The 18,349-nt window shown below is 38.9% G+C and overlaps 3 protein-coding genes and 1 pseudogene across 5 annotated transcripts; 2 read left to right on the plus strand and 2 right to left on the minus strand.

Moving 5' to 3' along the window:
* The first annotated feature begins 80 nt into the window (after positions 1 to 80).
* LOC119999254 (universal stress protein PHOS32-like) lies at positions 81 to 2,850 on the plus strand. The gene is made up of 2 exons (XM_038846725.1): positions 81 to 989; positions 2,536 to 2,850. Exons 1-2 carry the CDS (start codon positions 236 to 238, stop codon positions 2,544 to 2,546), a joined length of 765 nt encoding a protein of 254 aa, XP_038702653.1. The 5' UTR covers positions 81 to 235; the 3' UTR covers positions 2,547 to 2,850.
* Positions 2,851 to 3,100: 250 nt separating this feature from the next.
* Positions 3,101 to 7,094, minus strand: LOC120000328 (annotated as a pseudogene).
* A 2,069-nt stretch (positions 7,095 to 9,163) lies between these two features.
* On the plus strand, positions 9,164 to 12,410 carry LOC119999662 (frataxin, mitochondrial-like). Of its 3 annotated transcripts, none has more exons than XM_038847360.1 (5): positions 9,164 to 9,486; positions 9,773 to 9,845; positions 10,187 to 10,234; positions 10,328 to 10,422; positions 12,231 to 12,410. In XM_038847360.1, exons 1-5 carry the CDS (start codon positions 9,248 to 9,250, stop codon positions 12,322 to 12,324), a joined length of 549 nt encoding a protein of 182 aa, XP_038703288.1. In that variant the 5' UTR covers positions 9,164 to 9,247; the 3' UTR covers positions 12,325 to 12,410. The 3 variants fall into 3 exon arrangements, with proteins under 3 accessions (XP_038703288.1, XP_038703289.1, XP_038703287.1); XM_038847361.1 differs by lacking the exon at positions 12,231 to 12,410 and adding an exon at positions 11,074 to 11,275 and having other exon boundaries at positions 9,166 to 9,486; XM_038847359.1 differs by lacking the exon at positions 12,231 to 12,410 and adding an exon at positions 11,282 to 11,778 and having other exon boundaries at positions 9,176 to 9,486.
* A 1,444-nt stretch (positions 12,411 to 13,854) lies between these two features.
* LOC119999759 (zinc finger protein CONSTANS-LIKE 2-like) lies at positions 13,855 to 15,749 on the minus strand. Its single transcript, XM_038847496.1, has 2 exons — positions 14,510 to 15,749; positions 13,855 to 14,355 (listed from the first exon to the last, which is right to left on the minus strand). Exons 1-2 carry the CDS (start codon positions 15,017 to 15,019, stop codon positions 14,257 to 14,259), a joined length of 609 nt encoding a protein of 202 aa, XP_038703424.1. The 5' UTR covers positions 15,020 to 15,749; the 3' UTR covers positions 13,855 to 14,256.
* Positions 15,750 to 18,349: the final 2,600 nt, after the last annotated feature.

Consider the following 18,349-nt stretch of genomic DNA (forward strand, 5'->3'; position numbering starts at 1 on the left):
AGTTCGAAAACTGTACGAAATAGACGTGATTAAACGGCTATAAGAAACAGTTTAATGACAGTAATCAATAAATAAAAGAAAATAAGGAGAATCAAATAAAAGGAGCCCTTCCAGTTCCACGATCCGTCGTCGAACTGTTTTTTATTACAACTCATTCATTGCCTTTTTCGTTTTTTCATTCGCTTGATCAAACGAATCCCTCGGACATCTATTTACCACAAGATTTCGATTCAAGATGAACCACCAAGACGCTGATCTTCCTATCCCACTGCCGGCGCCGGTGCGTATCCAGCCGTCCTCCCCTCGCATGACCCTTACCTCAGCCACGCCGACCCCAACGGCAGGGGCTCAGCGCCGTATTGCGATCGCCGTTGATCTCAGCGACGAGAGTGCGTACGCCGTCAATTGGGCCGTCCAGAACTACCTTCGTCCAGGGGACGCAGTCATCCTCCTCCATGTCCGCCCTACCAATGTTCTCTACGGCGCCGACTGGGGTTCCATCCAGGTACATATTAATACGCGCAACAATAGTGACGATAATAATACGGAAGACCCATCGCAGCAGCAGAAATTGGAGGATGATTTCGACAACTTCACAACAACCAAAGCGAACTCACTCGCGCATCCCTTGATCGAGGCGCAGATACCGTTCAAGATCCATATCGTGAAGGACCATGACATGCAGGAGCGGCTTTGCTTGGAGGTCGAGAGGCTAGGGCTGAGCGCCGTTATCATGGGTAGCCGAGGATTTGGCGCGGCAAGGAGGAATAGCAAGGGAAGGTTGGGGAGTGTGAGTGATTACTGTGTGCATCACTGCGTATGTCCTGTGGTGGTTGTCAGGTATCCAGATGAGAAGGAAAATGATGGCGAGGTTGGGAATGGAGGCGAGCCCAGCGTTGCAGGCAAGAAAGGGATTGTAGGAGAGGCGGAGCTACACCCAGTGCCGGAGGAGGAACCGGAGTATCATGATGCTTCTGATGAGCAGCCAGGTTTGGGGATTTGAACTGAAAACCTCTTCAAAATTGATACTTATTGGCTTCTGTTTTTTGTTTCTAATGATGTTAATGATGTTCCACATTAGCTAGTTTCCTAATTTGATTTGAAGTTTCATTAGTCATAGGGTTGATTATGTGGTGGGTCCAAGTGTGGGAAGGCTATGTTTGGTTTATTGAGAGATGGAAGGAACAGTTGAGGGGCAAGGGAATAAAAATTCTCCCATGTCAAACTTTGTGATGGTTTCCATAAATGGAAGAGAGGATTCTTGTGTACTCTGAGTGAGTGTGATAAAGTTATAGAAACTACCTTTCTGCTTGGGCGTGAGACTATACATTTGCTTGATGCTGCGGGAATTATGAACCTGTGGGTAAGTAGTATAATCGTGGGATGTCCCTATGCTTTCTGGGGTAACATTACTAGGCCCTAGCTAGAAGCAAATGAAGCCACTTCACCCTATCACATGGTTTAGTTTCTCTATTGTCACCACTCACCAGGGAGCTCTCGGTTGGGAGATCTTTCAATAAGTTGTTAAAATGTAATAGAAGGGGGCGCCTTCATTCCCTTTTCTATTGTGATAGGTCCCAATAGTTATCTTTGACAGAAACTAATCAAGGCTAATGTTCAGTTGTATGTGAGAACATCATCTGGAGTTTCCTCATTGGTTACCTACTAGTGTAGCGTAGTTTTTATCTATATTTGTCTCTTTGGCTACCTGCTATCCTGTTGTAGCTTTTAAAACTGTTCTCAGTTATATTCTGCCCTCACCCCCCACTTTCTTCATTCAGCCTGATTGTTTTGTTTATTTTGTATGTGAATGTGTTTGCATTGAAACAATGCTGACCCTTTTCCGCCTCCCCTGGAGGCTGGAAGTGGAAATATTGCATTCTGCCATCCTTTCTGGAGCCTCAGCCTAATCCACAGCATGTTTGCATTCATTTCTGAAGATGTGAACTCGACTCAAGACAGCTCAATAAGCATTAATTCAAATTATTGTGTATGTCTAATTTGGATAAGTTAGAAAATTTCCCTTCGATCTTGTATATTAGGTGCCTCCACTTGGTTGCCAGTGAAAGAAAAAAAAGGTTTTTCACTTGGTGGGATGAGTTGGTATTGTTGAGCTCGGATAAACAAAGTTTGTTTTACATACCACAATTAGTTTTTGAGTTATTTTGAGATTGATTAGTACAGTGTCCTTTGATGGTTTTTTTTACTCCTAACAAATATTTTTCCAAATTCTTATATCTCAACGAATAGCAAGTTTATTGATATTTCCAGGTTTTTTTTTGAACTTTCGGCACCAATTCCGTTTAAAATACTTGTAATCCTCCTTAATGATGGTATTTGTAACACACTCACATAATGAAGAAGATAAATTGTACTTGTACAGGGCTTTGGTTGTTAACATACGACTTTTTTCTGCCGTTTTATCCTCTGTTTTGACTCCAACTTTATCTTAGTCTTTTTGTATATTCTTCATGTTTTGAGAGCATAAATTTGAGTTCCAAGAAGAACTATATTTAATTTTTGTTCCCGTTGCAGGAGATGATTAAGCCATAGAAAACAGGCAAGCATTGCAGTAGCGAAGAACTTTCAAGAATGTTATGAGCTTGTTGGATGGCAGATTTATGGCCTGTAAATATGAATGGTGGTAGCTACATTTGTTGGTCTTTGTTTTCTTAGTCACAAGTTGGAGTGCTTTTGCATTGAATTGTAATTCTACGATTCTATGTTTCTTTGAATCTTCATAGCTCTCTTACGGAGGGCAATACTGTTATCAGATAGAAACTGATTTCCCTGTGTGTGTATCAATTCCTTGACAAACCCGGTACTTTATCCTATTTTGGCTGTGATTCACTGATTCGTTAATCTTGTTGGAAAAACGCCACTTTATACTTCATCACAGGACAAATTTAACATGAAATGGTGGTTCAAGTTCTGAAATAAGGCAATGTCAGAACCTATGGCTTGCTATATGATGGATGAATCTACGTGCTCTTATTCTTGCAATATACTGTAAAGACTGCACTCACCATTTATTTAGATCAAGCATAAAAGAAATGGGGCGAAAATAAAATTGTAAAAATGGGATACTAGTATGCCTATATGAGCTAAAGTCTTCAAAATTTATTTTCCCACGGAGGCCAGCATCATTCAGAAAGAGTAGAAAAAAAAGAACTAATGCTTACCAGAATTAAGTACTCAATGACTAAAATCATATGAAGTTGCCAACACAAGCTTATGAAATATCCTCGGAGTAACATAAATGCTAACAAAGAGACCACAACCAAAAACCCAGAGACGTGCCTTCCAGTGGCAAGAAATCATCTCAGAGTGCTCCCAAAGCTCCTTCACTTCGACTCCTATGAATTGATAACTCTGACTTAAGGTTAAGGAGTCTATTGCCAAAATCATAGAGGTGATGCTGATCCCTTGTGGTTGCTTTCGTGCCACTTGGAGGTGGGGGTAGGCGGACATGCCTGCCTCTGGATCGTTTAGGTGACATGATGGCTTGACTTTTACGACCATGAGTTGAAGACGATGGCCGTTGTGCAGCTAGACCATGGCCAGCTTTCCTCATACCCTTGTTTTCTGATCTAAGGCCACGATCACCTTGACGAGCACTAATTCCAAGTCGAACTGATCGGTCTGCAGCATCCTTTAAAGTGCTGACTTTAATAGGCTGCCGATTAAAATAAACCAGATGTGGAAGAAGGCCTTCCAAAGTTTTCTTCAGTTGTTCATCTCCAACGTTCTTCTGGGCTGGGTTTCCTTCCAAGCTGATTGCTTGCAAGGAATTGTAGTTAGCAGCAAGCTGGGCGAGACATTTGGCTGTAGAGATTTTATTGAAGCGGAGATCCATCACAGTTAGTTTCAGGAGACGATGAACCCCTCCACCTCGCTAATCTTGTTTCCAGCCAGGTATAACTCTTTGAGAGAGGAACAAGAAGCCAGGCCTTTAGCAAAAATAAAGGGGAAGTAAATTAATAATAGCTCATAAAATAAACATGTCGCAAATTTAGACATTTTAATATTGGATGGCAGCATATGATATACCATGTCCTATTCTCAATATCCGGTTGTAGCTCAAATCCAGTACACGAAGTCGAGTAAGTTCACGTAACCCCTCAATGGTGGAGATATTGTTTTTTGGCAGATTCAACACATGAAGTCCCCGAGGGAGTGCACCCGCTGTAATTCTCACTGGAAAGAGTATGAATGCAAGTAAGTAATCAGTTCACAAAAATAAATCACCAATAGAGAGAAATTCAACCTGAAACACAAACCTATGGCATTCGCTGATAAATTAAGTGCCCTTAGACCTACAAATGTACTAAGAAATGGAATCACCACCAACCCGTGATTTGACAACTGAGCTGTGGTTGCCAAGGCACTCAAAGAAGAAATGTATCTTTTGGCAGCTCCCATGCCAGGCGTGACCCTACTATCCAATTTTGCAGTGGTCAGACCATTAGAGATTGGTGAATCTCCATTCACCTGATCCTTAGAAGGGGAAGATTCATTCGCCTCTTCAAGTGGGCTACAGTATTGAAGATCATTAACCCACTTTTCAATGCACTTAATCTTAAAATTCTTGCTTGGAAAATCGTCCGACTGTTGAAAGGAAGATTCGCCTTGGATGTTCTTTCCAAATACCTCATTGCCGCCTGGTATGATCCAGTCCTTAGCTACAGCAGAATAACTATAGGAACCATAACCCTCATCAACAGAAACTTCAAAGTAGTATTTATTAGTTTCACGCTCCTTTCCATATCCTCGCTCTTGCAGTATCTGCTCTTCAAACTCATGAGTGCAAATTTCTTTCCGCCTCATATCTAAAACATGTAGGTCTTCAGAAGATCTTGACTGATGTGCTAATGATTTGAAAGGAGAACATTTTCCAGAAGCGGGTGATAAATGACCAAGGTTGCACAAAGAACGAGATTTGACAATGACAAGAGGGGTGCAAGGTGAGTGGTCACCTGAATCATTAGCATACTCGCCAGATAAAAAGTTATCAGAAGTTTCAGGGCCACCTTTCTCCAAATGTTGAGGATCTCCAATTGAGAAGATTGATATATTATTAACATGATCAGCACTTACGTGGAGAGAATCTGAGCTCATACCCTGTCGATGCTCACTGTTGGGGCTGCCTTCTGGTGGCACGCCAGAAAAAAATTCGTGATCTGCCTCATCCTCGGTATCGTTGTCACCAGGATTTCTTCCCTCCAGGCATAGTCCACTTCCAAGAGACTGACTTTTAATAAGACGGCCCTTTTGAAGGAACCCAGTGTCTGTCTCCAGAGCGAATTTGCCCTTAATTTCCTCTGATTTCCAGCCATGCTCAACAGAAATTAATGAACTTGTGACTTGATGACTGCAGGCCATAGTTGGACTATAAGCTTGTGCTGATGAGTTTAAGACAGTAGAATCAGATGATGGCTTGGGAGCTTGAATTTGGGGAATATCTTGCAAAGTCTTATGCATTGCTTCACAAGAAGGCTGAACCATTTTCTGATGGATAAGTAAAACCTGAAGTAAGAAAGAGCCAAGAAAAATGACTGCAACCACTACATCTTGGTGCCAATTACGTGAGCATTATTTACTTACCTTTGGCTTGTGAGAATTAATTACATGAGCATGGAAGCACGAAAACCTAAACATTTTGTAGATACTGATGAGAGCTACATCCACACTCAACCTACTTGTGCATTACATATAAAATCGAAGCTCGTCCATGCAATAAACTCATTGATTTCTGTAACTCCAAATCTGAACCTAAGTTGCTTAGAAAATATGAAATTGTACTATCAAGCTTCAAGGACTTGTCAAACGGGAACCTTAGCCATAATCAAGGGATAGACCCTCCAAAAGACGACTCAATCTCCAACTGTGTGATGATCTTGATCTTCGTAAAACACAAACTAATATCACTCCCTCGCTTTCACCCCACACCCACCTAGAGGTGCGAGTAGAGCTAGGCTTTGTTGCAGCTGCCAGAGTGAAATAAACCTTGCAGAATAGGAAACCCCTGTCCCTTGAGTGCATAAGAGATACTGGCCTGCAAGTGAAATGAAAAACTGAAAAGTTCAGAGACTGGCGTATACATAGAGAACTGTGAAAAAATACATAAACTTCACTGTGTAACTCTATTTGCAACTTCCAATGATGATATGGTAGAAAGTACAATGATCAACGCAGCAGAGAATAGCATTGTTAAATCTTTGGAAAGGAAACAAGAAAAAAGAGATGGAATGTAAGTTTAATCAAGTCATACGTCGTTTCCAATCTCCCCTCATTAGATGTCCAATCCAACCGTTTCATAATGCTGGGATAGAAAAGAAGATATACAAGCTTCAGTGAGGCTTATTACCAATCGGTTCTTATTGACAACCAAAACGAAAATTGCAACTGGCAATGGAAAACTAAAGCCAAAACAAAATTGCAGCTAACAGCAGAAGACTTTGTCTATTACTAGAACAAAATGCTCCCTTTTTTAATTAGCCAAAAGGTTGCAGAGAGAACAAAAAAATATAATTTAGAAACAGAGCAGCCCAAAGATGAAAATTTCCAAAATTTCAAGATCCGAGATTGGACATTCTTCTCCCAAATTCCTAAGCACTCACCAACTCGAAATTGTCTCAAAAGAACTTCAAGAAAACAGAGGAAAAGGTCCATTTCCACATGTTAATGATAGCAGCAAATCTCTCGAACAAGAGAAAACAAACAAATAGCGATCATATCACACAGTACACAAATCAAATACAAAAAGCTCGACTACCACACAAATTGTAGATCAATAAGAATTCCGGATAACGAGCAATCACCATAGCACACGCGAATTCAACCCTCGATCATAAAATAGACGAAGAACTTGAATTGGGGGGCTAAGAATAACCAATGAAACAAGCAAACCGATGACAAATACAATCTTCGAATCATACTAAACAACGAGAAGTAACGAATAACAAGTAATCATTAAACGAAGAATTAACAAATTCCAAATCGAGAGATCTTACCAACTCTAGCCAGATTGAGTTCCTGTAAGAGAGGGCAACCAGGAGAAAAGAGCGTTATTACTGTTATATGTATCAACTTTAGTGACTTACGTTTATCATGACCGAGTCCGACAATTCTATTATTGCTTCCAACGGACGGCGCGAGAGAGCCATCGCTTAAACGCTAACCCTAGAATACGACTCTATTATGCCAAAATCAACGGCTCTGATTGCCAAGCAAAAACCCAAAATATATTTTATTCTGTGGTAATTTAAACTGCATGGAAAACACGTTTCTTTTTGTTTCGAAATGATTTGAAATAGCAGCTTAAATTGAGTCCACAAAAAGGTGCCCGGTGTGTTGTCTTTGTGCATGCTGCTCGATCGGAATCGGATGCTTCAAAAAAAGGGGCGAATGACTCTCTCTTTAGAATTGGTGGTTTGCATTTTGCGCTTTTCTTTTTAAAAGAAATAAAGACTACTTTATTTGTTTCTTCTTTTATTTTTATGTTAAAATCTCAATCGAATACTATATTTCATTCTAATCGTATAATCCGTGGTTAAGAAAATTTGGGAAAAGACAATCTATATAAGCACCGGACTCGAACAAATTATGCTAGTGAGGTCGGTGGATTCTAATATTTACATGCTAAAGCAGTGGTGTGTAAAGGGCCGAATAACCATTTGGGTGATAGTGAATTTCTTCTAGATCAATTCGTATGAATTCGGAAGATCCTGAATTTGATATTCATTTAAAATAATACTCTTCTGACTATGCGTTGACTTTTGACATGCTTTACCTGTAGTTAGGTGGAAAACTTTTGTATTCGAAATCTATCGACCAGAGTTTAAGTTCATATCAGATGCCCACGAACAAAACTTATATTTGTTGTTATCGGTAGAAAAAATGTTAAGGGCCGGATATCTCGAAACACCACCATTTTTACATATTCGTGTTCCTACTTTCTAGAGATGTTCGTGTAGTAATATATTAAACCATTTAATGATTTTCTGCCAGCTTTTGCCATTGATTTTCCAGCTTTGTGCGTGTATAACTAGGGCTGTTACTGGTATGGTAAATTATCCATTGGTATACCATTACCGACGAATTGGTTACCGAAAATAGCAGAAGATTGGTATACCGTTACCAATTGTTCGGTACGGTAAATTTACCGATGATTTCGGTAACGGTAACGGTAAACAAAGTTCAAAACCGGTAAATTTCCCGATTACCGACATATATATTAAATATATATTAATATTATTTTTAGTTTTAGTTTTATTTAATTATGACCATTAGATTGATCTAATTTAATCTAGACCATTGATTATTTTTAGGGTTATCATTTATATATCACTCGTAGCAATTTCATTAACTTTAAAGCAGTGTTTGTTACATAACAAAATGCTTTGTTGGTATTGATTACATGCTTTTCTTCTCCCTTTCCATTATGATCTTTTATCCTTATTTATCTTGTTTCTTCTAGCTTTCCTGCTATGGAGTTTAAAACACTTCGGATACTAAAAATATTAGAAATTAATGAAATGAAAGATTTTCCGTTATAGATTGTTGGAATAATGTTATGTGAATTCTCCTTTCTTTTTTTCTCCGATTGATAAGTATTTTCTCTTATTCACATGTACCACAATGATCCTTCTCATTAATCTATCATTTTTATTATTGGTATTGTAGGCAAGATGAAAGTGTTGTAGTCTCATACAATGACTATTAAGCACAATGCTACTTGATGCATTTTTTTCTTCTCTTTTTTAAATAGGTTTTAAGAATTGGTAAATTTACCAATTACCGACTTACCATTACCGATCGATCGGTATACCGACCATCGGTATACCGACTCTTCCGGTAACGGTAATGGTAACATTTTTTGAATTACCGAAAGAATTGGTATGGTAACGGTATTCCGTGTTTGGTAACGGTAACCGTACCAATAACAGCCCTATGTATAACGATAGAATAGAGTCTTGTATTTCCCCCTTTCGAGTTGGATTTAAAAATAGAATAGAGTCTGCGTGTGGAATTTTGATTCACATCACTTAAAATATGAAAAAAGTGAAAAATGTGACAGCCCAAAAGGTTATTAGGACGTAAGGGTCCGTTTGCTGTAAAGTGTAAACCCGTTACTTAATGGGCTGAAAAAACCCTGCTGAATCCAACCCACATCGGGCCCATTTAAATCTTGGTATACGCATAGAAGGATGCACCGTACAGTTCGTCTTGCTGCTTGCTACTACCGATGGCTTCAAAACTGCTTTCCATGAGAAGATTCTCAAGACTTGTTAAATCTCGATGTCCTTCTGTGCCTTATCCTTCGTCTTCGGTTCAGAGATCGTGCGCTTTGCGTCCTGAAGCTTGTATTAATCTCCTTGTTAGCTCAAACACTGATGTCTTTCCTTCGTCGGCCTCTTCCAGAAACTTTTGCTCTCGTCCGTTCAATATCGACGAATCTCAAGGCCCTGCCACCATTGATTACCGGTACTCACTAACCACTCTTGCCCTTTATTTTTTCTTCATTTCAACAGAACATCAAACGATAATTTTAGCACATGTTCTCTTTCGGTAGCGGGGAAACGACGGTTGTTGAATGTTGAGATTCGTTTGTCAGTTTGGAATAGGAGATGCAATCTTTAGTGAATGGCTAGCATTGAAGTAGATTACACTTATTTTTAATTTTTAATTCATACATGAGTAAAATTTTCCTTTGTTTTCCTTGTATTCGTGTAATTTTGGGTAATTATTCTAATGATTAATGTGGATACAGTTCTCTTCTGCAGGAGGAAGATTTTCAAAGTCTAGCTGATTTAACAATCCATGACCTGCAAGAGAAACTTGAGGTATTTCTCATATTGTTCAAAGTGTTTGCATCGTTGTGTGCTCGTGGCAATATGGCTATTAGCTATTGCCATATAGGTGCTGCAAACTGTTATATTTCTGTGTTCAAAGTTCTGAGTAAACGACCTTTAATTTTGACATTGCATTTTGTTGTACTTGACATGCAGAATTCTAAACCAACCCGGTGTATTTTTTGAATTTTGATTTGTGTTGTCTGGCGTGAATTTTGGTATTGATCTCAGAGTGTTTTTGGTTTTTTCCGCTCATGGCTTGAGGAATTCCCTATTGCTGCGTGATTGTGATGTTTATTCTAATTCTTATATGAATTTGTGGTGCTGAGCAGGAATATGGTGATGACATCCAAATTGATGGGTTCGACATAGACTATGGGGTAATTATGATGATTAGTGTTTGAAGATGGGATACTAATTACTATTTCTGAAAGTTTAAATTGTCTGATATAGTTTGTGTTTGCATTTAATAGAGTGATGTTTTAACTGTAAAGCTTGGGGCTTTGGGCACTTATGTGTTGAACAAACAAACTCCAAATAGACAAATTTGGTTGTCTTCCCCAGTAAGGTATGAATGGTTCTTGACTTCTACAGTTTTGAATTTCTGTACCTTTTGTTTTTCTGCTTAATTTGATTTTATTTTCCATGGAGCATAATAGTTTTATTAATGTAAGGCACCAAGAAGGTCTGAAAGAATTATTTTATAGTGTCCAAGAGAGAGCGAATATTGAGGTTACAATTTTTATTGAACCACAAATTAAGAGTTTTAAGCCAAGTATCTTTTCATTGTTTTCAAATGAATTTTTTTCTTCCCAACTAAACTTTCCAAGAGATGGTTAATGAATGAGTGGTATCTTGTTCTAATTCTCTGAGCCGAATAAAGCATTACAACTCATTAAGTTCCTTGTTGAAACATTGAGATCTAACCCATGATAATCCTACAAGATTTAGAGCATAGTCCCTAGTCTTCCTAGTCCATGTGTAATAAAGAAGATAATTGTTAACAGTTTCTTACTTCATCTGGCAAAGATAAGCATCGATTCACTTCAAAATGATTGAATATGGTGTCAAGTCAAGTCTATTTGTAGGATCCTCAACTTAGTCAAAGGCTAGTGATTAGAGGATATGTAACATATTTACTCCTTAAGTTCGATTGACACATTGACTATATATAGTCAGATATGGTTGTCTTACCCATTTGTTCTCATTCCATCACCAGTGACAGGTTAATGATGTTCATTGTTTGTTTGCCGAAATTCTGAAATCTAGTGGAAAGAGGTAATGAGGTATCATGAAAGGCGTGAGGGAGAATGGAGTTGCATATGAACAAACATTGGAAAAGCATTAATGAAATCCGTTATTTTTGTTATACCCTGCACTCCTTTTCTCAATTTGTCTTCGTAATCTGAAATCTAGGTTTTATACAGTGGTCCATCCAGGTATGATTGGGATAAAGATGTTCAAACTTGGGTTTATAGGCGAACAGGAGCAAAATTATATGAAGTACTTGAAAGTGAGTTGAAGCAACTATGTGATGAACCAATCAGCCTTTCTTGAACTAGAATATCTATGTTTACAGTTTTGGCTTCACTGTTTATCTATGTTTAGATTTGGATCCCTTGTTTCTTTTAACCAACAAATGTATTTGAAGTCTAGTCCGAGTCAGCATAATTTATGAATAATTTATTAAGGCTTCTTTGCCTATAATTTGTTTTGGCAATTGGTTTGGAGGTCAGTATCTCAAAAAGATCATAATGCAACACTATAATCCATGTAATCTGTGGGGTTATATTTAAGTTATTGCTTATATGGTTGTAGTGAAATTCGTGTTTGAAATAACTCTAGTAATTGGATCTTGTCAATAAATTTTTGTGTATATATATGTTATTATGTTATACTTGTATTAAACTACTTATATCTTTAATTCTTAACGGATTTATTATGTGTAGTTGGATCTTGGCAGTATTTTAATTTTTGTGCACATATGATAGAAAAGAACACATACATATGATAAGCAACTTTCAGATAATTACTCTTTACATAGAGCATATTATTTCATAAATTTTCAAACCCGTGCTCATTTCATGGTAGCCGTTTGATTGCTGTATTTAGCATGGAGTATAATCAGTGTTGTAGTCTGGGGTCTTGGAGTCTATTTATGAGACCCTCTAGCTTTTGTAAACTGGTCTACTGTCTTAACTTCAATAGCCATATTGACCATATGTGAGACTATGCCGTTTTCGTTTTCTTTACCAGGATGGATTTTCATCGATGTCCAAACTTGAGTCTGTTGCTCATATTACTACTAGACACATTTTACAGTTTCAAGGGCATATTATCAATTTCCGTTTTTTCCTCGTATTTTCATCTTTGCAGCAAAAATCTCGCCCTTCTGATTTTCCGCGCTTTGATTAGCTTTTATGGAGAGTTCGAACATGGTTCCTATAGAGATGATCTCATGCATCTGTAGCTTTATCCCAGAGTCGGGCAAGTAAACGTTTAGCCCATTGTAACTCTGTGTTTGCCAGACAAAAAAAGAAAAACGTTCTTTTCTCAGCATCTGTTAGTTTTTGGCGTGGTTGCAGTTGTGAGCATGATGAATTACTTGACCAATTAGTTGTTTAGGCTTCCATCCTAAATGGATCCCCCACTTTATCATGGTAGAAATTTGCGTAATTAAGCATCCTGCGTATGAACGAACTTACCTGTTGGAATCTTATTACGCGTCGAATGAGTGGAACCCTCTTTTCTATAGCATGTCGGCTTTACATCAACTTCTTGCCAAAAAAATAAATTTTGGGCAGCAGCATATTTTAGAAATCACTTCCTTGTAGGCCATCAAAATAAAGTAATTTGCATAGCCATACAGACACTGGCCGTAAGAAAATCCAGATGGGCGCTCATGGATAAATTAATCTCCAGTCACCATCACTATTCACTGGAATCCTAAGATCAATCAACGAAGAGGAATCCATGACATCTGCACGGTTATTTAGAGAGTTTCAGAAGCATACAACCACCACCACACAAACACCCTTTCCCATCTGATCTGATAAATCTTTACCACCACAAGCCAAAGCCACATGTCATATCCCATTCTTTTCTTTCCTCCCAAGTGATTCTCCGTCTCTGTTAACGATCCTCGCTAAACTTCAAAAAAGGAGAAAGATATTACTAACCACTAACTCTCTCTTCTAAGTTTATGAAATCATTTATGATGCTTGAGAAGTACGAATGAAGAACGACTCTCGACCACAATATCTTTCCATGGTACTATTAGTGATTTTAATATCTGTAGCATTATAGAGTTTCTGTTTGAATAAAGTTAGAATTCCAATCCCAAATAAAGTTAACACCCACTTTGATGTGATGGCCGGCCATAAACGTTACATTACATTAATGTATTAATCTTTTATTTTTAATGTAAGGACCAGATATTTTTCAATTAAACAACTATAAATATCTCCCTAACTGACGCCTAATTAAAGTAATTAAAAAACTAAACCAATCAGATTTTATTTTGATCACAGCATTGTTGTGACCCCTATTTGTAAGCCGTTTTGTTTATCTAGCTAGTGTTTGCTGCATCGGAGAAAAAGCATGTGTTGGGCTTTGCTGACCGAGTGATTGTTATGTCATGCAATCCCCCTTATTAAATCACTTGTTAATAACTTGGTGATGACCTAATGGTAAGTTACTCTGAAACCAAATTATATGGACTCGAAAAAACTTGAATTTGATAATTTCAAGTCCATTGAGAACAATATCTTTATGACAAGAGATTTAACCAAACTTAACATGTTGACAGGTTAAAAAATCTATGTGTACTGAACAAACGACCCGAGATTATAATCTTTGCAATTACTTTTTGATGGAAATTCTTTGCAATTACTAATTTGACAACTAAAGTAAATAAATTCAATTCTTTGGTCACTTAATTTGTGCCGTAGATTCTGATAGACGAAATGCATTTGAGCTTCTTGAATTTCGAATATATGACTTATTCAGAGATTATTCTACCATAATTCATTCACTAAAGATAATGAATTTACAAAGGCCAACAGTTGTCGTTCCAATGTGCTTAAACCAATGATCAAAGGCGCACATTACAACCCAGATCAAACCAGAGAAACAATAATATAGCTGGCTTTTCATAGCGAAAATCAAAATGCACGATCTCCAAACAAATCACAGATAAGATCTCTGATTAGTACAAATTAAGGAATGGTCAATCCAAGATCAACTATCGACTTCTGTTAGTAAAGATAGGTCAAATTATAAATATCACGCAACCGCCTCACAATATCCGGTCGGTTAAGATCACGAACAAGTGAGACCGTCAACGACCATGAAATCGCTTCCGCGACTCGGTGATCTCCATGGATCTCGAACCGGCCTGATCCTAATCTTTCGACGGCGTATCTTGATCAGCCACTCGAGATCTACAATGCCGTGTGGAGCCGCCAGAGGTAGCTTCGCCGTAATTGTTGGACTGATGTGCCTGTAGTGTCGACGGCGAATCGTAATTAGACTAGTAGATGAACAGTTGGATTCGTCCAGCAATATAATCGAGACACAAGAAAAATAAATTCAAAGTGAAAACAACATTAGGGGTTAAAAAACAGAGGAAACATGATTTGCTAGTAACTACTGACTTGAAAGCCAAGATCGGAATCATTCTCTCGAACTCTCTTAAAAGTGAAACCGTTGATCGATTCAAAAGCTTCTGCGCCAGCACCAGAGATCCTGGTCACAGACTCTTCGCTGCTCGAGGAACTCGCAGCCGGCGGCGGAGTTGTGGAAGAAGACCACGGCACCACTTGATTATCACCATCCTCATCTTCATCATCATCCTCCTCCTCGTCTTGATCGAGATCGTCATCCTCGGTATCGAAGTCATCATCATTACCCGCTTCGCTCTCTTCATCTCCTTCGTTCGTTCCATCTACGCATCTCTCGCATGCGGAAACCGTGTTTCCAAGCCTGGCACCGGAGGCTTTCCAAGGAGTCTGAGACTGGCACACGTGACAAAGAAGGGTCCTCGAGTGCCTCGCCACCAAAAAATTTGCTCCGTGAACTTTAGCGTCGCAGTCCCAGCACAAGCTCGCCTGGTCTGATTCGCAGTAATTCGTCGCCGGACTCTTGCAAAGCTCACAGCTCTTCATTATTCAACTCTCTATAGCACCAACTACTCTTCAACCGTTGAGTTATATTCTCTCCCTCCTTCCCTGTATTCCCAGATTTTTCTCGCTCTACTTTCTCGGAATTTTCTCTCTCCCCTGCACGATTTGGTGATGGTATGGGTAGGAAGACGAAAAGAAATGGCAAGTTGCAGTAACTTATAGAAACAACCCTTATTTTGCTCTATATTACAAATTTACCTTTCGGGACTTTCTCCTACTGTTTCTTACACAGTCAAATTATGTCAATTTAAAACATTTAATTCGAAACATGAGGCTTATAAATTAGGATGTCAACAAATAAATGTTTCTCGAAATTTTTAGTATTGGGGAGTGGTTGAGATATGGGGGGCAAAATTGTCATCTTAACGAGCCCACTACGAACTTCCGGATCTAGGGTTTTGACCCAATGAGCCCAAGTTTGTGGTGTCCCCCGCCGCCAGGTGTTGGCTGATAAGGGAGCAAAGGCTTTCTGTGGTTCGTATACATCGTGCAGATCTTGACTTATCGCCGTCTGGCTTTGCTTCCTCGGGTCCTATCAAGATATTTTTATCTCTTGGTGACGTGTAATCGCCGTGGAGTGGAGATTCGTATTCGCTTACGTGGCTTGATATGGTGCACTACAGTGGACCAACCACATGGGCTGCTCTTGATTCTTTTTCGACCGCGTGTATGTTTGTTTGGTCCCGCATTGCTTGCTGAATTGGCCATCCCTTTGGCTCCTAAAAAATTAATAAAAATCTTCTCATAAGAAACGATAAGACTCACGCGCTTGCTGAGCGAATTAGGACCACTCTCGAGTCCATTGGCTAGTGTGATCAAAACGTTTAAACTGCATCATTAAACCAAAAACTCATTCAATTAAAGGAGTTTTATTTGCTGTAATAACATGTTGCATTCATGATGTTAAAAGTGACGGTGTTGTTCATACAGGTTGCATTGCATTCATGATTCATAAAAGGACAAACCTCGCGTGGATTATGAAGTGAACAAAAATCGCCAAAACTCTTATGTGATTCGACTGCCTTAAACTTTATTTTTAGTGTCCCTCTTTATATTGTAAATGACTTGAGCTTCCGTCAGCTCATTCCAATGAATTTGTCGGGATTACCAAATCAATTATCTGATTTGGTGACCTCCCATGAAAGAAAATTTTAGAACATTAAATGTGGTTCGATAAACCTTCCAATGTTCCCAACAAACTTGTGCCACGGACACATCTTGAATTATTCCCCACATATCACTTTTATTTGCACCAAAAACAAAGGAAAGAGGCACTTATAAAATACAGAGAACACAAAGAAGGCACGCATTCATTTTTCCAAACCAATAAAGTCAATGATTTGGGAATTGAGATTCTTAAGCTAGTGGGCCCGAAATCGTGAAACCAAATATTTTAGGGTAGTTTTAGTCACATCTTGATTTTTTTTAACACCTCAATTTAAGTTGATCATCCCTTGTAAAAATCAGTTGAGTGGATGTCTTTAAAAAAATTCGAGGTGTAACTAAAGTTACCCAATAATTTAATGGGTTACGCTTCCAAGGCACTGGGAAAAAAATACTAGCCCACTTCATGTATCTTTTAGGCGGGCCGTAGTGGGCCTCATATTAAATGGGCACTGGATAGATATTTAGTGAGCTCTATACTATCTTTTAGGCCGGGCGTACTGGGCCTGATAGAAAATGGCCAAATAGGCACTGGATAGATAGATATTTAGTGGGCTCTCACAAGTACTCAAAGAACAGAGGCAATGAAGTCTTCGTATCTCCAGTCTCCACAGACAAAGACGAATGAAATCTATGGTTTCGTTGGCATTCGAGATTTCTTGACATTTGGAACAAAACAACAAGATCGGTGGCAGGCTCTGGATTCTAGAAACATGAATAATGAATTTAGTGGGATACACAGTTGAACCGGGTGCAAATTGCTTTTTTAATGGTGGGCCGAAGCCCAACATTTTAGTGGACATTGGCAAAGAAATCAAACTCAAGATCTAGGCTTCTACAGATATTTCACAAATGGGCCCTCCACACGTACAAACAACTGAACAAGAGTAGAAGTGTAGAACCTTAGTTGTTGAAGTCTTGTTTAGGAGGGAGATTCGGAACTTGAGACCCTTAAGCTAATGGGCCAGAGGTCATGAAAGCCAATAACAATCACACTTCGGGTAGTAATGGGCCTGGTAAAATGGGCCCAGCACATATTTTTAGTGGGCTCTCACCTGTACAAAGGCCAGAAAGACAACCGGTGCTTCTCCCGTTCTCCCCAAGAAAATCATCTCTAGGCTCCGATCATAATCTTGAACAGACGACGATAAAATTGTAAGAAGAATCTCGTCGTCGTCCATGGAGACAATAAATAAAATTATTCGAGACAGTGTTTTGCCAGTATCGGACTGTTACTTTCCAGACTTCATAGGCCCGCAGATTTTTATCTATCCCATGTGTTCGCTACGTAATCAGTATAGATTTTTTTTATACATTAACTTGGAAGCAGGAACTCAGAAGGAAATCAAACGGTGCGGAACTTAAGAGAAGCCACTGCATTCCATTTTGGTGGGGATTTCTGCAACTGGGACTGTGATTTGTGCGTTGGTCATCTGTTCTTTATACCACATAAGGAAAAGAAGCGTCGCCAAACTTACAATGTGAGTAGCGAGCATAGTCATTCAAATTTTTTTTCTTTTGCATCTTTGAAGAGTGTGTTTATTGTTTTATCTGCAGTATTTCACTTAGAATATTGCGGTCCTGGTTGTGTGGTATGGGTTGATTAACTTGATCTTTAGTTGGCTGGGCTTGACTCTGGTGGAGTCATTTATGTGGACATCACTTTAGAACTAGAAAGAAAGAAAAAGAAAGAAATTAAGGAAACGAGAAGAAGACAGAGGAGTCATATTTTAGCTGTCGCATCTCTTGGCTTTATTTTGGGGCCTAATTTAGAAGAGAGAATTCTCGGTTGATTTTTAGTTTTGGTCCTTTGGACATGCATAATGGCATTGTGACTTACAGTGGAGATTTTTAGTTTTGGACATCCATATATGTCATGTCCTTTGGTGTCGTGTGGCTGGATGTGCTCATTCTATGGTAGTAACTAGGTCTGGTTTTACTCATTTGATGAATAAATCCTTGGTGTGAAATGAATTCAAGAGCTTTCAGCAGTAGCATCGTGCATTGCCTGTGGGATTCAAGTTGATCATTGGCAGCCACAAGTCTCTAAGACATGGGGCCATACCTTTTCATTCATCTTTTGGCATTTTTTGATACAGCTATTTAACTGGAGATGGTATTCACCTTGGCATTGACCCTATGAATCTT

The sequence above is a fragment of the Tripterygium wilfordii genome, chromosome 6 (assembly GCF_013401445.1).
Source record: "Tripterygium wilfordii isolate XIE 37 chromosome 6, ASM1340144v1, whole genome shotgun sequence".
Taxonomy (NCBI): Eukaryota; Viridiplantae; Streptophyta; class Magnoliopsida; order Celastrales; family Celastraceae; genus Tripterygium; species Tripterygium wilfordii.

Excerpts from the sequence above, each read along its gene's own strand:
- LOC119999254 (XM_038846725.1), top strand. The coding sequence starts at position 236 with ATGAACCACCAAGACGCTGATCTTCCTATCCCACTGCCGGCGCCGGTG.
- LOC119999662 (XM_038847359.1), top strand. The coding sequence starts at position 9,248 with ATGGCTTCAAAACTGCTTTCCATGAGAAGATTCTCAAGACTTGTTAAA. Across the intron at positions 10,235-10,327 it reads GGTTCGACATAGACTATGGG|AGTGATGTTTTAACTGTAAA; the intron begins GTAATTATGATG and ends TGCATTTAATAG. Across the intron at positions 10,423-11,281 it reads TGGTTGTCTTCCCCAGTAAG|TGGTCCATCCAGGTATGATT; the intron begins GTATGAATGGTT and ends GGTTTTATACAG.
- LOC119999759 (XM_038847496.1), bottom strand. The coding sequence starts at position 15,019 with ATGAAGAGCTGTGAGCTTTGCAAGAGTCCGGCGACGAATTACTGCGAA. Across the intron at positions 14,356-14,509 it reads ATTCCGATCTTGGCTTTCAA|GCACATCAGTCCAACAATTA; the intron begins GTCAGTAGTTAC and ends TCGACACTACAG.